Raw genomic sequence first — 16759 nt, 5'->3', positions numbered from 1 at the left:
CCTTTCAGGCTCTGAAAACAGCTCTCAGTTCCTCTCCGGTTCTCGCATTGCCAGATTTCTCCAAACCTTTCAGTATTGAAACTGATGCCTGTGCTACTGGAATTGGCGCTGTCCTCATGCAAGCTGGCCATCCCTTGGCTTTCCTCAGCAAAGCATTGGGTCCTCGTAGTAGGGGTTTAAGCACATATGAGAAGGAATACATGGCAGTTCTGATGGCGGTTCAACAATGGCGTCCCTACCTCCAGCTAGCTGAGTTCACCATTTATACTGATCAGCAAAGTCTAGCACAGCTTACTGACCAGCGTCTGCATACGCCGTGGCAACAAAAGTTATTTTCCAAATTGGCTGGTCTCCAGTTTAAAATCATATACAAACCTGGTGCCTCCAACAGGGCGGCGGATGCTTTGTCGCGCAAACCAGTCCATGACTCCATTTGTGCAGCAGTTTCTGTGATTACCCCACAGTGGATTCAGGATGTGATTGCTGGCTATGCTAATGACCCAATGTCCACTGCTATGATTGCTAAGCTCTGCATTGATCCCACAGCTGTTGCTGGGTTTTCCTTGCGTGATGGTGTCCTCAGGCACGGTTCTCGTATTTGGATTGGCGACAACAAAGCCCTTCAACTCAAGATTTTACATGCGGTTCATTCAAGCGCGCTGGGCGGCCATTCAGGGTTTCCGGTGACTTATACGCGCCTGAAGCAACTCTTTTCTTGGCAAGGTATGAAGTCCGCTGTGCGATCTTTCGTCAGTACTTGTCTTATCTGCCAGCAGGCTAAACCAGACCGTCCAAGCTACCCGGACTTCTGCAGCCGTTACCGGTGCCAGCTGCAGCATGGCAGATTGTGTCGCTGGACTTTGTGGAAGGCCTTCCACGTTCGGGAGACGCCAATTGCATCTTGGTAGTGGTGGACTCCTTCACTAAGTATGCACATTTCATCACCTTACTACACCCATTTACTGCTGCTAAGGTTGCTCAGCTTTTCCTCAACAATGTGTATCGATTGCACGGTCTTCCGACGATTATCATTTCGGATCGTGATCGAGTTTTCACTAGTACCTTCTCGAAGGAATTGTTTCGTCTTGCTGATGTTTCCCTCCAGATGAGTTCCAGTTACCACCCTAAGTCGGATGGCCAAACTGAGCGCCTCAACCAAACTATGGAGACATTTCTTCGTTGCTTTGCTAATGCCTGCCCAACTAAATGGTCTTCTTGGATTCCACTCGCCGAATTCTGGTACAATGCTTCTACCCACTCAGCTACTGGATTCTCCCCCTTTGAGGCGCTATATGGTGCTCCTCCACGCCACTTTGGGATTTCTGTGTTCGATGATGTGGTAGTTCCAGAACTCTCTTCTTGGCTGCAAAATCGTCATGCCATTGGTGAGTTGATCAAGCAGCACCTGGCCCGTGCTAAGTTGCGCATGAAGCGTCAAGCCGATAAGCACCGCTCTGAACGCTCATTCCAGGTGGGAGACATGGTTTTCGTCAAACTCCAGCCGTATGTTCAAACATCTCTGGCCCCTCGCGCCAACCAGAAACTCTCATTCAAATTCTATGGCCCCTTTGAAGTATTGGCTCGCATTGGGACTGTTGCTTATAAGTTGCAGCTTCCTTCCACATCGTCGGTCCATCCGGTTTTTCACGTGTCACAACTGAAGGCTGCCATCCTCCCAGGTACTCCAGTGTTGTCCTCATTCCCTACTGATATTGAGTTACCTCGTGTGCCAGAGGAAATTTTTCAGCAGCGTGTTGTTCCCACTGCTAATGGGACAGTGGAACAAGTTTTGGTTCGCTGGTCGGGCTGGGACCGTGACATGGCCACCTGGGAGAATGCTGCTCATCTTCGCCAGTCCTTTCCTCGTGCACCTGCTTGGGGGCAAGCAGGTTCTCAAGCCCCGGGGAATGTCAGCATCCGTCCCGATACTAGTGAAGTGCTTCATGGGCCCAGAGCAGGCTCTCGTATTCGGAGGCCCAATATGCGCGTAGCGGGTAGCGAGTGGATGTGAGCGTGCCTGTGTGCACGGCGGGGCAGCAGCCCATGTACTGGTTATATGAGGCAAGACATCGAGAGGGAGGGACATCAGAAAATTGTAAACCAAACTCTCATACTTGCTAAGCACTCTTCCTACCGTATTCTTCTTCGATCTCCTGCTGTGCTGTTCGTCCAATTCCTTCCCCAATTTCTCCCTCCTTTGCCTACTGTTAACATATATGCACAGTGTCACAACTCTGAAACCATGCATTCCTTAGTTGTAGGTCTCTGCAGGGCATCAGAATCACACCGGCTGGAGGCGGACAATGCTCGTGAGTGACACAGGAAGCGTGTACGTGTTTGGACAGGATAGTTTCGCGGGTTTGGAATTTGCAGGTGCTTATACCAGCATCCCTAAGGTTGTGGAGTCACTGAAAGGTGTATTTGTAGTCCAAGCATCTGTAGGAGGCTTCTTCTCTGCTGCTCTGTCTAGAGAGGGTTGGGTTTATACTTTCTGTTGGGGGCATTATGAGAGGCTTGATCATGATTCAGACCTCACGTATCTCGAGCCTCGCCTTCTCTCTGGACCCCTTGTGGATGCTCTTGTTGTGCAGATTGCCGTGGGCAATTGCTATCTCCTATGTTGGCCTACCAACCAACTGGAATGTAAGTGTCATTCCTTTGGTGTGGAATGTAAGTGTCATTCCTACCAACCAGCATCGACCTCAGCCCTCAGCCATCTCGCATGCCCTCCTGGTGGTGTGGTAGCTGCTGGTGTTGGAACTAAGCCCTGAAACGGTTGATGGATACCTATTTGCAAACATTTTTAGTTCGTTTTAGACTAGATTCCGAACTATCAGGTTTTATGGTCTCTGTTTAATGAAAAACGGGCTATATCCCCCGATCTCGAAAAAAACAAGGTTTCATGGTGGCTTCTTTTCTGGACAGTGGACAAATCAAGCCATGATGGCTTCTGGTTGGTTTCAGTTTTAACTGATCTTTATGTTCGATTGCGATGGCCATTGGGTGGCAAGTACAACTGGGTCGCACTAAACTTCAGGCGTGCTCACACTTCACAGGCTGACGCTGATGCTTTTGCACGCTTACCTTTTGATTGAAAGGAAGATCAATCTATATGAGTCGTGACTCGTGAGGAGTTTAGACGATGTTAATAATTCAGCTAATAAAAAGATCATGTAAATGGGGAGAGCATCAAATCGCCCTACAAAATTCAGAATAACAGAACTATTCAGTATACACAGGGTTTCATCATTGGCGCGCTGTACAACTGCCCACTAGCATTATAAAGGACCTGCATTACCAAGAAAATATCACTAAACAGTTTCTCAGAACAAGAATAACACAGACCACTCCTGGACTTTCCTTGAAAAATTGTCCCCGCAGGTGGTGTTCATGTTTACAGCTTCGGGCAAAATTGGCAAATGTCATAGCAGAATTGCTGTCTTCCATCTAGTATGCTCATCCTTTCCTGCAAATTCACAGAGAAATGCAAAAGGTAAGCTGAATGATTTGGCACTGTTTTTCTGCATGTCAATGTTCTGCTATCATGATTCACTTTTCCCCAGCTTTCAGCATGTCAATGTTCTGCTATCATCACTCACTTTTCCCCAGCAGCAATGCTTGTGCTGTTCATTGCAGTTACGCTTGTAAGAAAGCAACTTGCTGGTGTGGGGGATGCTCTGGCAGAACTGGGGTCAACATGTCACATGAACACTAGCAAATACCAACCAAGCAGGCCAAAACACTGAATCCACATGGCTATTCTGAGTTTCTGACCAAGAAATATGAAAATACAGAGTAATGTACCTCGGTTACATGGATTGTTTTGGGGCCCTCCAGCAGAGTAGATTCGAACCAAAGCGTGAATTCTTGCTCCACCTGCAGAAGAAAAAAATAGTTCAGCACTTGTTCGTCACATGGCAGTAATGTAATTGAATATATCGTTGCATGAGATTGTGCCAAGTTCAGACTGCTTACAAGTCATCATCTCTTGAACTGTAAGTAGCTCTTGAATTTGATCTTGAACACTGCTCGTAAGGTTCGTATGCGCAGAAGTATGTATCGAATTCTTTCTTAGGCAGGAAGTCCATCTTGTTATGTGGCTGGATCCTCAAACAGATTGTGTGTGCTGCGCCAGAAGACAATAGCTTCTTTTGAAGCTTGAGTGTTCGCGAGAAGCAATTCGGCTGTAGGTCCGGTTCCTGGATGCTATCAAAGTGGCCGTGCTCACTTACACCCTTTGAGTAGTTAGTCTCTGACCTGCACGTCCTTGTCAGATCATCTGTCATGGATCTGTTTGACGTCAAGGTACTCCGAGCATCATCCTCACAACCATGGACTGTTGGTTTTGAATCAACACGTTGCATGGTATATGGTGATTCCTGCTGACTAGAGGTGTAGCCTTTAAGCGGTGTCTCTCTTGCTCCAGGCCTCACAACTTCATCTTCATCAGTCACAACTGAATCTGACAGCTCTTGCTTCCGGCCAGAGCAGTTGAGAAAACTGAACGACTGTCTCTTCAACCTAGCATCTTTTCTGACTGGACAGGGTACAAGTTTGAATCTGATCTCCACATTGCACCCAAGAACATGCTGTAAAGAGCATTCTATGAGGCTTTGCATTTTCTCTGCTCTTGATAGGTGATCCGGGTGTCCAAAACCAACTTCTGCTATGGCCAGCTCTGAGAATTTGTACATATAGTGTATCATTTTCAGCACAAGCCATATATGAGAAATTAAATTTTCAATTGAGATGGCATGGTTGTTTTTACCTTCAGTAACATGAACCGATGATAAGAAGCCTTCTTTCCTGAGGAAACTTTTGGCTGACCTTGATCGACACTTTCCAATGGCTCTCCTCCATATGTTCTCAAGCTTAAGCCGCCTACAGTGTCTCTCAGAGCAGTTGGACTTGCTGCTGTTACATGCCTGACAAAAATTGGCACTTGAGTGCACCTTGGAAACCCAGTCATCTACACAATGGGATATCAAAAATGGTTATCATTCCATTCTGTATGGAAATCGAAAATACATGGGATACTGCAAATTAGTATGTTTACCTGTATATCCAGTTACTGAATGTGCATGCATATCATTCGGTTCAGCAGCAAGGTTAGGTTCATTGGTGCTAAACTGCAAAAGCGCAACTGTAACCCAAGTAGCCTGATTCCTTGATGTCCTTAATTGTTTTTCAGTTTCTGATAGTATCTTCAGTGCATGCCTTAATTTCTTTATTCCAATCTCCGATACTGCATAATCGTGACAAAAAAGACCAGACTTGAGACGAAAATCTTTGTAGAACAAACAGGGATGTAGATAGACACAGTTTCAAAATTCAAGATAAAAGTAAGATAGACACAGTTTCAAAATTCAAGAAAAAAGTAAGATCATGACAATTTTCCAACAATAAATGTATGATCCTGTAGTTGGTTCAATTCAAGCATCTTAAAAGATAAAAGCACGCAATTTTGAACAATAGGAGAATGCTCATGCGGCAAATAAGAAAGAAACATGGCAAGGAAAGCTGGAAAGGACACGTACATGCATATCTACCCAAGAAACTTTTGCTGACTTCAGTGACTGCAGATTGACATCGCCCTGAGAGAATGTCCATAATAAGGTTGGCCAACTGAGACACCAGCTGCAGAGGATCAATTGCTGACCCCATAAGTTCTCGAGCTCGTCTTACAGTATTGGTTGTGTCGGACGACAATGCTAGATCAAGCAATTCAATCAACTCGTCATCAGACACAGATCCTACCTGCAAATAACAGATATATAAACATGACAATACTGACTTTATGACATACTACTTAGAGCATGACAGATGACAGTAGACAACTCACAAGTTCATGCACAAGAGAAATTGTGATCTTCTTCCCTAGCAAACTGAGTTGATCAAGCATTATTTCTGAATCTCTAAGAGAACCATTAGACTTTGCAGCAATGAAATACAACCCATCATGGTCAAATTCCAATCCTTCTTCTATACAGATTCTCTCCAACCTGTAGACAATATCTGCCACCTTTATCTTCGGAAAATGGAACTTCTGGCAATGTGTGATGGAAGTGCGAGGCAGGCTTTCTATGTCAGAAGTAATCATAATGTATACTGTATGCCGGTATGGCTCATCAAGACTCTTCAGTATTGCTGACCATGCATCTTCTTGCAAGAGATGGCATTCATCTATTATGAAAACCTTGAAGCGCGAAGAGTATGGAACGAGAGATGCACTCTTGAGAAGTGCCTTTACTCGACCTAAACGATCCATTTTCGCTGCATCAAGTTCTTTCACATCTCTACTCTTCCCAGAGAAAAGAATGACACACTCTTTACAGAACCCACATGGCCTTTGCTCTTCAAGAGATACACAATTTAGTGCTGCGGCAAAAATCCTTGCTGTGGATGTCTTGCCTGTACCCCGGGGGCCATGAAACAAGTACATTGGAGCAACTTTTCCTTTGCAAGAGGAATATAAGAGGGACTGGGCAACAACATTTAGGCCGATCAATTCACTGAAAGAACGAGGGCGGAATTTCTGGCTTAAACACCTCGGTGTCTCAGTGTATGGTACATTGCCTTGGAATGCAGCCTCGGTCCCATCTGTAGACAAGAGAGGTTGATCTGGACCATCACTATCTGAATAAAGTTCTCGGTACTTCGATGCTCCTGACCAGCAGTAGCTTATACCACAGCCACTAAAATTCGATCCCACGACATCATTCGACCTCAGTCGTGTATCCTCAGTTCCATGCCCTAAAGTGCTTCTTCTTGACCCAACGGAGCGTGCCTCACTGGCTGACATACAGGGGCTCCCAACACGGCTCATTGCAGCAGAAGACTTGCTCCTGAATTTGGAGTAGTCTGGCATTTTCACTTCTTCATCAGCCTTATCTGGCATTGCAAATTTTGGTCTTTCATAAGAATTCACTTCCTCCTCTTCCTTATCTGCATCCACATTGTTGACCACATTGTTTGCCAATTGACGGATAGAACTGTGATTTGAGTGGTTAGAATCCAACGACTTGCGGTGACCATCTTGGCGGACACGATGAACCTGCTTGTTTCTTGGTGGGTTCAAGCCTCTAATCCTGACAGCTGAAGATTTCCTATATGATGCAGTCCTTGCATTTGGTCCCCGAAAACTCCGCTCTGACCCCATTGTAGGCTCAGCTCCCACGTCTTCGTCTTCTTCAACCAGGTGATGATGTGCTGACCTGCCAAGGTCCAGAGTCACCCCATTGCTAGAAGCAGTCTCCCAGATCATGTGATCAGAAGGAGATGCGTACTTGCTCATCGAGTTCGTCGCTGGATCCCGCAGCGATCTCACTCGCTTGAGCTGCACCAAGGTTCTTGACAGTGGGACATCCACAGACACAGAGTGACGCCTCGTGTCCATCATCTTGAATATGCGCTTCTCTGTTCCAACTTACCCAGCAATAATGAAAGATTGTATCTTCAATGTTGACAAGAAAATGTGGTCCTTCTTTTGATTAGAACATGACCCATTGTAGCAAAGTCACTGCAGAAAATCAGACACAAGAACCATAAGAACACAGGTTTCCGTACTTGCCCTGATTCTCCCCTTGCACAGCCAACAAGGAGCTTCAACTCAGATGAGAGATCAGGTCAAGATCGTAGCTGAACACGTCAAGGCAGATAAAACGGTACTGAAAGAGAATCATTTGCATGGCTTTTGAGCTCAAACAGAAAATGCTGCATGTTTCGGATCTCAAATATATATTAAATAAATCCAGGCCAAAACTTGAGACAGAAATAATAAGCATAAAAGAGGATGGAGAGATTTTAAAAAGAAATTATGCTTAAGGCTATCTTAGCGCAGTATTGGAGCATTTATTTTTTAGGGGTATATACTAGAACAGGCCCAAAGAAACGAAGTACGGTATGAAATCTCGAGGTCCCAGAGTCATTCAGGCCTTGTTTAGTTCACCCTAAAAAGCAAAAAGTTTTCAAGATTTTCCGTCACATCGAATCTTGTGGCACATGCATGAAGCATTAAATATAGACGAAAGTAAAAACTAATTACACAGTTTAGCTGGAAATCGCGAGATGAATCTTTTGATCCTAGTTAGTCCATAATTGGATAATATTTGTCACAAACAAACGAAAGTGCTACGGTACCAAAATCCAAAATCTTTTCGGAACTAAACAAGGCCTCAGTAAGCACAGATCAAGGCACTAAATTGAAATACCTCATTTTTGCTGTACAAAGGAATCGAGAATCAGGCGTGACTTGTCCCTTTTCTAACCGAAATGAAAGATAAAACAGTGCAGATAATCCACACATTCTCTCCTTTTCTAACGAACGTGGGGCTCCCAAGAAAAAAACAAATAGCAAGTGTGGAGAAAACAATCAAAAAGTCAAATCCTGCCCCTAGTCTCAGCCCCAGACCCCCAGTAGCCTGCACTTAAAAATAGGCCTTGTTTAGTTCCCAAAAAATTTTGCAAAATTTTTCAGATTCCCCGTCACATCAAATCTTTAGACGCATGCATGAAGTATTAAATATAGACGAAAATAAAAACTAATTGCATAGTTTGGTCGGAATTAATGAGATGAATCTTTTGAGCCTAGTTAGTACATAATTAGACAATATTTGTCACAAACAAACGAAAGTGCTACAGTACCTATTTTGCAAAAAAATTTTGAAACTAAACAAAGCCATAGAAGAGATTTGCACAATTGCAAGTACCAATCACCACCAACCTCTCGCAGAAATATGACATGGCGCATTGGCACAGCCAACCGGAAAAAAAAATCCAAATAAAAACTACTCAGAGGACAACAGCGAAGAACCCCTCTCAGAACCTCAAATGAAATCACTGAAGATTGCAAATCTTTGGGCCCATCTCAACCAGCAATGGCCCTGTTCCTGCTACCGCGTAGAGATGTAGCATGCGACGGGTGCATTTCTTGTCGTTTAGCTCCCCCGCAAGAACACGGATCAGAAGTGAACCCCCCAGAAATCAGTGCCGCGGCATTGCGAAACGAATCAACCACGAGATCCAGCGGGAAGGGCAAGCAAACAACGAGACGCGCGGCAAGGAAAGCAGGAGACCCCGTCGGGAACCGAGGGGAAGTGAACCCGCCGTCGGGATTAAAAGCGATGAATGCGCGAGGAGCAATGGAGGACGCTTTCTCACCAGAAGGAAAGAAGCCTGGGCGCACGGCGGCGGTGGCGGCTGGCGGCGGCGGCGGCGGCACGGGACGAGAGGGAACGGCCAGGGGTTTTGCCTCGACGGGGTCGGGACAGCGCCGCGTGAGGCCCTGCTCTGGTACGGTGCAGCGTGGTAATGGTAGCGGCGGGTACAGTCAGCTAGCTGCTCAGCCGGTCGGCCCAGCACCTCACCACCTCACCGCACCGAGAGGAGAGGAAGAGAGCGGGGAGCGTGAGCGACTGAGCAGAACGGCAGCGAGCATGGGTGTGGCCATGTGCTCAGTTGGCAGAACGGCACGGAAAAGGGCAGGTTTGGGGGGTGATTAATTAATTAACAAGTGCAGTGGTCATGGCGACGGGGTGCAGCGGCAGCAGCAGCACGGACCACCCCACAGTCCTGGGCGGTGGGGGCCTCGGCAGCCTCGGCAACCGTGCCCGAGGCTGGAGGGCGGGTGGTGTGCGCAGCAGAGAAGGGGGGTGGGTGTGTGTGAGTGAGGGAAAGGCTGCTAGGCTTTTTGTTCGTTGCGGTGGCTGGCGGGGCAGCAGAGCAGAACACAAGAGTGGTCACGCTCTGTCTCCGTGTGTTTCTCAAACCAGAGGTCGAGAGGTCTGAGCGTCGTTTTCACGTGCACGTGCCACCTCCGTCTTCCTTGAAATTACACAAGGGTCCTCTTTTAAGTCCGGTTTTTGTGCTGTAGCATACCCGTCTTTTTCTGCACTAAAGCTAACACTGTTTGGCGCCATCCGCCATGGCGTCAAGTTTGGTGCCACCACTGATGGCACCAAGAGTTCATAGTCGTGCATATGGTTTGTAGGTTTAGCGTCATTGTCACTGTTGTTAAGCAGTATTAGCTTAGCATTAAGCTCTAATTCCAAATTCTAAAATTAAACTAATAGAAGCGTAATTATTAGAATCTTTCAAATGAAGAGAAAAAAAGACGGTAGCACGGCACCAGGACAAATGAACTGCTTCAGCTCATTTTTCATGTGCGAACCGCTAGATGTAGGTGATCTTGATTGGAGGAAGTACATCATTATTGTATCCGCATTTTTGTTACGGAGGTAAAATCTTTTCTAGAGATAGCTCTTGAAGACCTTTTTTTAGGGTAAACAGGAGGGGCGAAAAACTCCCTACCGTGCTTTTATTGATTTTCTGTTTTTTAAAAAGTACAAGCCCTGATAAAAAGGTTACAAAAAAAATTAACAAAATTACACAAAAGCTTCGAGCCATAAATCCATAGCTGGATGGTAGGCCAATTTTGCTCTAAGAATAACTGGAGCAAACTCTGATCTAAAAACAGTCTTGCAACGCTGTACACTGAAGCTAGGATCCCTCTGAAAATAACATCATTTCTGACAGTGCAAATAGACCAACACATAGCGACTATGATTTCCATGTAGAAAGGCAGATGAAGCTGAGTTTTGAAGCCTTCCAAGATCTGAAGAGGAGTTGAAAAACTAGGTACCAAGAGGTTCAGGGAGTTGAAGACCTTTTTTCAAGAATTATATCAGATAAAACTAGGTATATAAACACGTTATAAGTATTCTGAATTACACAAATATCCAAAATAATCTAAATTATACCCACACTACAAATAGCTCTAAATTTCAAAATCAAACCTGTACAACGCTTTACAGTATGGATGGTCGTACAGGCAAACACTTGGCAAAAACTCTGAGTGTCTAACGAACAACGGTCAACATTCATTTAAGCGGAGTTGAGAAACTTCTTCTTTCTGACGTCTTCCATCTTCTTTTTTCTCCTACCGAAGAAAGAAGGAGATTGATCTCAAACTTATTCTCTCTAGTCCTTCATCGTAGCCATCTAACCACAATAAAACAAAGAAGATATCAAAGAAAACTATTCCATAACGACGACAACATCTTCACCTTAATGTCACCCAACATATACTACTATTTCTCTCTTTTCTAAATTCTAATGTCGACACGCGTTGGGACCCAAGAAATAAAGAAATCTTTGAAACTCTCCTTTGGATAGTTATTGGTATAGAACATCCAAGTGATGGTTGTGTATTCCATCACGCATTTTTGTTTAGCATCTTAGTTTCAGTTTCTATATACTTAGGACTTAGCGCCATATATGGTGACACTGAGTATTTGTTTACAAATGTTGCACTTTTAGAAAAGTATATGTGTTATCATTGTTCTCATAATATATTTTTATGAGGATATAGTATGTGAGTTTAGATCAGTTACGATGTTTTGTTTGCTCGACATGGAAGAGGACTAAGGATTTACTTTGTTGTTATGTTGTTGCTTCTTTCAAAAGCTCCTTTGGGTGTAATCAGGTAACAATTACTAGTTGCCTAAAAAATGTTGGTTGGATCCAGGTTAGACGGATAAACCCCGCTAATAGCATGTAGTAATTGGTAGCCACCTGACCATGACCTAATACCAATTCATAACTATTACTCTATGGATCCTAAATTATAGTTCACTTATATATTTTGAAATTTTAGTTATTATTGTACCGTTTGATGACCTTGCTCGAGCCCCCACTACTGCTATTCGGAGAGAGAAAAAAGGCTTTGTCCCTTCTAAACCCTCTATGAAATTTATACCTCTTGAATTATTAAGTCCTAAGGCCTTGTTTAGTTTTAATTTAAAATTTTTTCGCTCCATCACGTTAAATATTTAAACATATATATTGAACATTATTATATATTAAAAATAACTTATTTTATAATTTATATGTATTTTACAAGATGAATTTTTTAAATCTAATTAATTCATGATTAGATACTAATTATTATAGTTATAGTACCTAATTTTTCACGAATTAAACAAGGCAACTTACTTTCCTAGATCAAGCCCCTCAATAGTTCAATAAAACTTCTCGTCGGCTTCCTTAAATAATATATGTTATTGTAGGGTTTGAAGTGCAAATATGGCAGTCAAGGAATTCCAACAAATAGCGCCACATGAATGGCATGAAAAGACAGGATGACAAAAAAAAAACACACACACGTTCGCGTCATGTCAATGCCCATGCCCGATGTCCCAGAAATGCAGAAAGACGTGCCGTGAAACGGCAGGAAATTTTCTTCGAGACGGACGAAAGAGAGAGAAAAATTCCGTTGGACGTGTGCCGTGCGCGTCTGACGTGCGAGGAGCATGCCATGGGTATCATCGCCAGAAACCTCTAGCGTTACAGGACGTGAAAGGCTATGCGAGTAGGGAGCATCTGTACGTGCAGTACCTCCGGTAACGCCGTGCACCGCGAATCATCGCACGTCCAATCGAAATCCAGCCTTGCGTTTCGCGAAAAGTTGGTGCATCCTTTGACCGGAAGTCCGGAATGAACGTTCTTCTCTGTTTAGGCCCTTGTTTAGTTCATCCTTAAAAACCAAAAAATTTTCAAGATTTTTCGTCACATCAAATCTTGTGACAAATACATGAAACATTAAATATAGACGAAAACAAAAACTAATTACACATTTTAGCTGTAAATCACGAGACGAATCTTTTGATCCTAGTTAGTCCATGACTGGATAATATTTGTCACAAACAAACGAAAGTGCTACAGTACCAAAAAATTTTCACTTTCCAGAACTAAACAAGGACTTAGTCACGTGCCGAATTTTTTTGGACACTGTAGCATTTTCGTTTGTTTGTAGTAATTATTGTCAAATCATGGACTAACTAGGCTCAAAAGATTCGTCTCGTAAATTTCGACCAAACTGTGTAATTAGTTTTTAATTTTATTTATATTTAATACTCCATGCATACGTCTAAAGATTCAATGTGACGAGAAATCTTGAAAAGTTTTTGGATTTTCAGTGGAAGTAAACACGGCCTCCTGTAAGTGCAATCAAGCCCTAGTTGTGGGTTTTGGTGATAATGACCACACAATTAGAGGACTAATGAGATTTGTTGAGATGGCAAGCAGGTAAAATAAGAATGAGGGTAACACATGATATGTGAGATGGCAAAAGCCCAATTACCAAAATGATGTGGTGATGGACTCAAAGGCATTTTAATTATTTAATATTTAATCTTGAGTTTAGGCTATGCCGCACTATAAAGAGGGATGCAAATTTAGTTGGTCTGAGAAAGATAGAGTGCTCAAGTATTAAAACTAAATCAAAAGAGAGACACTCTAGCACTTCACGAACACGTAGAATAGTTTTTTAAGTTTTGTGGTGTCGGAAGTCCCGACGTGCGTCGGAACTGATGACGCATGTCGGAACTGATGACGTTCGTCGGAAGTCCCGACACCTGGCCCTCTTGCTACCTCTGCTCGCGCTTGCGTCGGAAGTCCCGACGCGCGTCGGAACTGATGACGCATGTCGGAACTGATGACGTTCGTCGGACGTCCCGACACCTGGCCCTCTTGCTACCTCTGCTCGCGCTTGTGTCGGAAGTCCCGACGTACGTCGGAACTGATGACGTGTCGGAAGTGATGACATGTGTCGGAACTGATGACGCGTCGGAACTGATGACGTGCGTCGGAACTGATGACGTTGACTGGTTTTGTATAGACTTCTGACCAAGTGAACAGTGTTTTTAGTATATGTCGGAAGTCCCGAGATCCGCGTCGGAACTTCCGACGTAGATCTGAACGGTTAGTTTTCAGCTTCTTGTATAAATAGCTTTCTCAACGTTTCTAACCGTTACGGACTTATTCCAAGCAACTCACTCACGACCCCCAACAGCTCTCAAGCTCTCAAGGCTCTCCTCTCCTCTCCCCTTTGCTCCAAACTTCGTTTCCCCAAGGATTTGAGTGATAGGAGAGTAGATTGAGTGAGAAAATCATCTAGCAAGCTTGAGCACTTGAGTTCTTCGTCAAGCCGGTTGGATTTGCGTCTATTACTCTTGGGTTCTTGGAACCCTAGCCGGCTAGGCGTCGCCCAAGAGCTCCCGATCTGTGGGAGGACCTTGGGAAGTTTGTATTACCCTTGTTTTTCTAGTGAAGAACTCAAGTTTACCTTTGTGGTTGCTTGAGAGAGGCAAGGAGGTGAAAGAGACTCCGACCTTAGTGGTCACCTCAACAACGAGGACGTACGCAAGCCTTAGTGGCGAGCCGAACCTCGGGATAAATCTTTGTGTCCCGTGTGCTTATTGTTGTTGTGATTACTTGAGATTACTTGTTCTTTGTTGTTTCTTTCTCTCTCAAGCCATTTCTTAGGTTTTGGTCCCGATCTACAAATTGGTGGCGGTTCAAGGTCAAGGAAGCACTTGGATTACTTCATCTTACCACTAGAAAGTGGGGTTGTAAGTTATTGCCTTCACAAAGTTTATTTAGGCACTTGTAGTTCATTTCCCGTAGGCGTCGGAACTTCTGACGGTTTGCGTCGGAACTTCTGACAGTTTGCGTTGGAACTTCTGACACTTTGCGTCGGAAGTTCCGACCTGAACTGTCATAACTTCCGACAGTTGCTGACAAGTGACTTTGAGTTTTGTAGAAAATTAGTAGATACGCTTATTCACCCCCCTCTAGGCTTACCAAGGATCCTTACAAGTGGTATCAGAGCCAGTTACCTCGTGTGCGCTTCACCGCGTGAGGTATGGAGCCCGGAGGAGGATCGGGCGGTGCAAAGTCTACGGAAGTCCGTCTAGAGGAAATGGGCTTGCATGACAGTGACACTGATAGCAGCCAACTCAGTGTGTCGACAGCAAGTAATACCACACTTCCTCATCTCGAACCTACTGATGGTGAAAGGGCTCTCAATGAAGAAGAGAAGAGAAAGAGAAAAGAAGCAAGAAAGCTCAAAAGAGAAGCAAGAGAAAAGAAGAAAGAGCGACAACGATTAGATGAGAAGAAGGCAAGAAAAGAAGCTAGAAGGCTCAAAAGAGAAGAAAGAAGAAAGAGAAGGGAAGCTAGGAAGAAGAAAGAAGAAGCCAAAGTTCCCAATACATCTTCTAGTGAGCTTTCTAGCAGCTCCGAAGATGGTGATGATGATGAGTCCTATCAATTGCATAGCAAGAAGGACAAGAAAGGAAAGGGCAAGAAGAACGACAACGACAAATATGCCGCCGTATCCTTTAACTATTCTTCTATGTCTATGACTAATCATGATCGCAAGTCTTTTATTAATGTGCCCGCAGGGAAGTTACCTCATTTTGATGGGACTAACTTTGCCAAGTGGAAGCACTTGATGAGAGCTTATCTTATAGGTCTCCACCCCGGTATTTGGGAGATTGTTTGCAATGGGTTTGAGTCACCAGTTGATCCCAAGAACCCAACATTAGAAGAGATGAGAATCATTCACCTCAATGGTCAAGCCACAAGTGTGTTGCTTAGTGCTTTGGATGGTGATGAGTACAATAGAGTGATTGGTGTTGACATTGCCAAGCAAATATGGGATACTTTGCACCTTGCACATGAAGGAGTTGACAAAGTAAGGAAGGCAAGAATTGATTTGATGATGGCCAAGCTCAACCGGTTTGTTATCTTGGATGGAGAAGGGCCACAAGAGATGTTTGATAGGTTGATGTCCTTGGTGGGCAAGATTAGAGGCTATGGTTGTGATGAGTTAGATGATCATAAAGTTGTCAAGATTATGTTGGAAGCTTATTCACCAAGAAATGAGACCGTAGTCACTCTAATTAGAGACAAGAAGAAGTTTGAGTACTTCACACCAAATGATGTACTTGGGAGGATTTTGACATTTGATATGCAAAGAGAAGAAGCCAATGAAAGAAAGAAGCTTGGTGAGCTGCAAGCAAAGCTAGAAGGCATCAAGATCAATGATGATGTAGCTCTCAAAGCCAACAAGTCAACCAAACGACCCTCTACAAGCAAGTCCAAGTCCAACAAGCAAGCATCAACTAGCAAGACCAAAGCACCAAAGAAAGTCAAAGAAGTAGAGACAACATCATCATCAAGTGAAGATAAAAGTGATAGTGAACAATATGAGAAAGTGCAAGATATTGCTCTTTTTTTGAGAAGATATCAAAAGGGACTCAAAAAGCAAGGCTACAAGGTAGTGAAGAGAAAGTTCCCAAACAAGAAGAAGAGGCTATGCTACAATTGTGGAAGCACCGAACATCTCATTGCTCATTGTCCTCATGAAATCGAAGACAACAATTACAAGAGAGACAAGAAAGAGAGCAAGACCGACTACAAAAAGAGCAAAAGACACATGGGAGAAGCTCACATTGGACATGAATGGGACTCAACAAAAGATAGCTCAAGTGAGGAGGATGAGAAGATTGCAACTGTGTCTATTCACGAGCCATCCTCCACACCAAGGCTCTTCAACAACATGTTTGATGATGACTACTACTCCCCTCACATTTGTCTTATGGCAAAGGGTGAGAAGGTAAAATCCAAATCCAATCCTTCTCCCCCTAGTGAGACATCTAGTAGTGATATAAGTGATTACTCTAGTGATGATGTGTCTAGTGATGAAGAAATTGATAACATAACTAAAAATTTGGATAGCAAGACCAAACTGTTCATCACTAAGCTAATGGAGGATTTAGAGAGTGTTCAAGCTGAGTTAGAATCTAGTGAAGAGACTCTTATCAAACAAGAGAACCTTTACATTGCTAGCAAGGAAGCTCTTGTTTTAGAGAGAAGTGAGGTGGAATCCTTGCGCAAGGTTTTGGCCAAAGAGCAA

The 16759-nt window shown here is 44.0% G+C and overlaps 1 protein-coding gene across 1 annotated transcript; it reads right to left on the bottom strand.

Annotated features, from left to right (window-relative positions):
- Positions 3146-9458, bottom strand: LOC8060156 (protein STICHEL-like 2). The gene is made up of 8 exons (XM_021462377.1): positions 9160-9458; positions 5843-7519; positions 5538-5757; positions 5057-5245; positions 4769-4969; positions 3976-4678; positions 3805-3876; positions 3146-3466 (listed from the first exon to the last, which is right to left on the bottom strand). The coding sequence occupies exons 2-7, from the start codon at positions 7397-7399 to the stop codon at positions 3810-3812; spliced, it is 2937 nt and encodes a 978-aa protein (XP_021318052.1). The 5' UTR covers positions 7400-7519; positions 9160-9458; the 3' UTR covers positions 3146-3466; positions 3805-3809.

The sequence above is a fragment of the Sorghum bicolor genome, chromosome 6 (genome assembly GCF_000003195.3).
Source record: "Sorghum bicolor cultivar BTx623 chromosome 6, Sorghum_bicolor_NCBIv3, whole genome shotgun sequence".
Classification (NCBI taxonomy): Eukaryota; Viridiplantae; Streptophyta; class Magnoliopsida; order Poales; family Poaceae; genus Sorghum; species Sorghum bicolor.
Note: the sequence above shows the minus strand (reverse complement) of the source record. Positions and strands in the feature narration are given on the sequence as shown.